The sequence below is a fragment of the Cynara cardunculus genome (assembly GCF_001531365.2).
Source record: "Cynara cardunculus var. scolymus isolate 2C chromosome LG 12, CcrdV1, whole genome shotgun sequence".
Taxonomy (NCBI): Eukaryota; Viridiplantae; Streptophyta; class Magnoliopsida; order Asterales; family Asteraceae; genus Cynara; species Cynara cardunculus.
This window is the reverse complement of record NC_037539.1, coordinates 25,595,859-25,600,117: the sequence shown is the minus strand read 5'-3', so window position 1 is coordinate 25,600,117 and position 4,259 is coordinate 25,595,859. Positions and strand designations below refer to the sequence as shown.

Sequence of the window (4,259 nt, the reverse complement as noted above, 5' to 3'; positions counted from 1 at the left end):
GACTTATTAGTAAAAAAATTAGAACATCAAATTTTTCTTTTTCTGAAATGAGATTTTATGTTACTTAAAAAACAATCATATTTTTTTATTAACCTGGATATCCAACCCGCTATGCGAGCCAACTAATCTCAGGATGACCACCTGTTTTGCACGTATCCCGGCGTCATCGCATTTGAACCTCCGTGGTTACACGGAGATTTTTGTTCCTCCTTGGATTTGAACCTGAGACCTCCTGACACTTTTGATCTTTAGGGCCAAGCTCAGACCAATCAGACACCATTCTTATGGTTAAAACAATCATAATTTAATGATTTAAAAACCAAATCAGTTTATTATTAACATGTGCCAATAATTAACATGCAACAAATGGATTGATTCAACGACACATGGCATAATTAATTAGTATCCGAAAGCATGGTATTAAATCATTAAAAAAATATATAATAGCTTATGATTGATCAGACTTTTTGCATCTCCCGTTGAAAAGAATCAAACAATTCCTACTTGCCCACCTCTCCTCTCTTTCCTTATATACGTGTTTATGAATCCATCGTCCTTCATCTCTTTTGTAGTCCAACAAACATGGCTCTTGAGCTCTGCCTCTTGTTTCCTATCTTCATAATTGTAGGGTTCATGCAGCTTCAACCATTTGTAGCCGCGAGTGAACCGCAACTTCCTTGCTACTTCATATTTGGAGACTCACTGGTCGATAGCGGCAACAACAATGAATTAATGACGGCAGCAAAAGCGAATTACAAGCCTTATGGGGTTGATTTTCCACAAGGTGTCAATGGTAGATTCACCAATGGTCGAACTATTGCAGATATCATCGGTCTCTTTCCCTCTCTCATTTAGTCATTTGTTTCACATAATATAAATTAACATTACATCTTTAAGAATATTATTTGTGTTCGTCGGTATTATCACAAATTATTGATGTTTTCTACCATTTTTTTTAAACATCTGTTTTCTACTTTTCTTCCTACAAACTTCATTATATTGTAACTATTAATGATATATTTTGAGCATTTTATGTAAAATAATTTTTCGAATAAATGCTCCTTCGTCACAAACAAATTCGAGATTTCAGTTTGTGTTGTCCCATTTTTTTAAGTTTTCCCCTTTTAGTTCGTTAACTATCGAAGTTATACCTATTTTTGGAATTGGTAATTAGTATTTCAAATAACTAATTTTGATTCTAATCTTTATATTTATTTTGTATTTGTGGAGATAAACTTTAGATATTTAATGATAATAAGTAGTTATATATATTGTTGATGTCATACATGTTAGACATCTAAATAAAATAAAAAGGGATGACAAGAATACTGAGTTAAAAAAAATGGTTTGCTTTATTTCAGGTCAACTTTTAGGTTTTCCCAATTTCATTCCACCATACGCTACTGCAACGGACCAAGAGATCAACACAGGAGTAAACTATGGCAGTGGTAGTGCTGGTATTCGAGAGGAATCTGGAAGTCATCTGGTAACCACCATTACGTCAACTGATACCCGTAGTTTATATTTTTTTTTGGTTCTCCTAAAAAACCCTAAAAATCATGCACATTTGTGAAGAGATCTTCCTTTCTTAATTTCGCAAGCTCACTTTTACATGTGAAGTTTATGTGGAATAGAAAAAAGTTTAAAAAAAAATTCACACCTTAACTGTTCCTGTTCAAGGACGTCCGTGAAAAACGTTTTGGGATTCACGACATTTATATTCTAGGTGTGTAGTCACATTCAAACATTCTAGGCCAGACAAGATCAAAATTAAGATTAGACGGAAATGAAACTCTCCCAACATATATATGTCAACAACGTCCCATCTATGTTTACTGATTTTCCTTTTCTGATGTCAAATTAAAAACCATACTAAAGTTTTCGCCATGATCGTATTTCATCTCTCTTGTAAAACCTCTATTTTATGTGGTTTGTGTTTAACTTCATGGCAGGGTGATCGGATCAGCTTGGATAGACAGTTAATTAATCATCGAAAAACGATTTCACGCCTTTCGATCTTGCAAGGCAACAAAACATTTACCCATGAGTACCTACAAAAATGTATCTACTTATCAAATATTGGAAGTAATGACTACATCAACAACTATTTGATCCCTAACATTTACCCCACGAGCAACATATATACCAACGATCAATATGCAGCAGTCCTCGTGCAACAATATTCTCAACAATTAAAGGCACACATACTTTGCCTGATTTTCTGTAGCATGCATCTTTTTTCATCATTATGATATAGTGATATTCCCTTTCAAGTATATATAATACGGTTCAAATGTTGTCACTATTCTTATTTATGCATGAATCGTTTTGACGTATGACAGACTCTGTACAATTTGGGAGCTAGGAAGATTGTTGTGTTTGGTCTGGGTAATATAGGTTGTGCGCCGGCTATGATTGCACGGTTTGGCACCGGTGGAAAACCATGCGTTGAGTCAATCATTGATGCGGTCAAGCTATTTAATGAAAGGCTTAAGGCTCTTGTTGATGAGCTCAACAAAGATTACTTTGATGCAAGATTCACTTTCATCAACCTAGAAAGCATTTCAGCACCACAAGGAGGTAAGCAGGAATAGAAAAGTTTCCAATTTATGGTATTTATTTCGATAATAATTATATACAGATTAAAGTTTCTCAATGATAATACTTCAAGAAAATATTTGGATTTTGCAGATGTAGCGATATTGCCAAATAGTCCTTGTTGTCAAGTAAGGGCAGATGGACAATGCCTTCTAAACTCTCGTCCTTGCCCTATTCGGGCTTTATCTGTTTTCTATGATGGTTTTCATCCCTCCGAAATTACAAACACAGTCGTTGCAACAAGATCTTACATCGCAATCTCTCCGATGGATGCATCTCCTTACGATATTAGTCATTTGGCTCGACTTTGAGATTGAACAGATTCCATGATACAAGTTGTTTTGCATTCTTTGTATGCTTGACGAATAAGCAATACCAATGACGTAATAACATCATATCATGTGGTTTTGTTTACTTCTTATTACGAAAAAAGTTACCTTTATTTTTGGTGACTTTTAGGTAGGATTTGTTGGATCTTGCTACCTTGTTGCATTTTAATTATGTAAGCAAACTAACTAACATGAAAGGAAATTTCAAAAATCACGGCATAAATTTCATGGGTTGATGTGTGAACGAGATAAAGTGCCGGCATATAACAGTTCCAACCTCAACCCATGCATTGATCTGAAACTAATCTCAATCAAAAGTTCTTCGGTTTTTCTTTAAGTAATTGAAGTACCGAAAATCAGTAATATTAAAGAACGCAACACATGTGAATTGAATTACATGGATGCAATAATATAGTACTAAAAATACATAGCAACAAAATGTTCGAACAAACAATAAAAGTAAAGTACTTGTTGTACGGACTATTCAATAACTTCATTTTGATATATAAATTGTAGAAGTGATGTTATTTGAGAGCAAACGCTCTAACAAATTGTTGCATACACCAAAATAAATAATAAAAGCAAAATACTCTTTAAAAATTAAAGCCTTTTAGCTATATTTTGTATGTATTAATCATTTTTCCATTTTTCAATATAAACAAAGTGGTATATGAAAAACCAATTTGAACGAAAAATAGAGTCTGAAATTGAAAAAGTTGACACATGCGGACGAAATTAATTAATACTTGTTTTATCCTAAAATAAATATTTACGATATAAAATAAATATAGTTTAAAAATGTTATAGTTTTGATAATTCGTGTATTGTCCCTTCTCATTCCTCAATATTTATAGCAATACAATTTACATTTAGGTACCACCGACTATGCTAAGTATTGAAAATATCATACATAATAATATAGACTAATACACCCCCGCAGTCTAAGGTGGAGGTTCCCGTAAGCTTAGGCTGGATCTAAAATCATCAAAAAGAACTCGGGGTAGGCCTTTAGTGAATGTCTGAAAAATTGTGCCGAGACGGTACATGAAGGACTCGAACGGGGCCACGTTGCACTTTCTCGCGAACAAAGTGAATATCCACCTCCACGTGTTTTGTCCGTTGATGTTGAACCGGATTGCCGGAGAGGTAAACAGCACTGATGTTGTCTGTAAAAACGAGAGAAGCACGGCGGAGAGGGCAATGTAGTTCAAGAAGGAGATTACGGAGCCAACAGATCTCGGCCACAACGTTGGCCACCCCTCTGTATTCAGCCTCAGCACTGGAACGGGAAACAACTGACTGTCGTTTGGAAGACCAGGAGATGAGGTTGTC

The 4,259-nt window shown here is 34.7% G+C and overlaps 1 protein-coding gene across 1 annotated transcript; it reads left to right on the top strand.

Annotated features, from left to right (window-relative positions):
* Positions 1–582: 582 nt before the first annotated feature.
* LOC112523081 (GDSL esterase/lipase At1g29660-like) lies at positions 583–2,961 on the top strand. Its single transcript, XM_025132522.1, has 5 exons — positions 583–832; positions 1,362–1,486; positions 1,953–2,198; positions 2,343–2,580; positions 2,692–2,961. Exons 1-5 carry the CDS (start codon positions 583–585, stop codon positions 2,907–2,909), a joined length of 1,077 nt encoding a protein of 358 aa, XP_024988290.1. The 3' UTR covers positions 2,910–2,961.
* Positions 2,962–4,259: the final 1,298 nt, after the last annotated feature.

Coding starts and splice junctions, on each gene's coding strand:
- LOC112523081 (XM_025132522.1), top strand. CDS start 583: ATGGCTCTTGAGCTCTGCCTCTTGTTTCCTATCTTCATAATTGTAGGG. Junction 1,487..1,952: donor AGGAATCTGGAAGTCATCTG/GTAACCACCATT, acceptor ACTTCATGGCAG/GGTGATCGGATCAGCTTGGA. Junction 2,199..2,342: donor AATATTCTCAACAATTAAAG/GCACACATACTT, acceptor GACGTATGACAG/ACTCTGTACAATTTGGGAGC.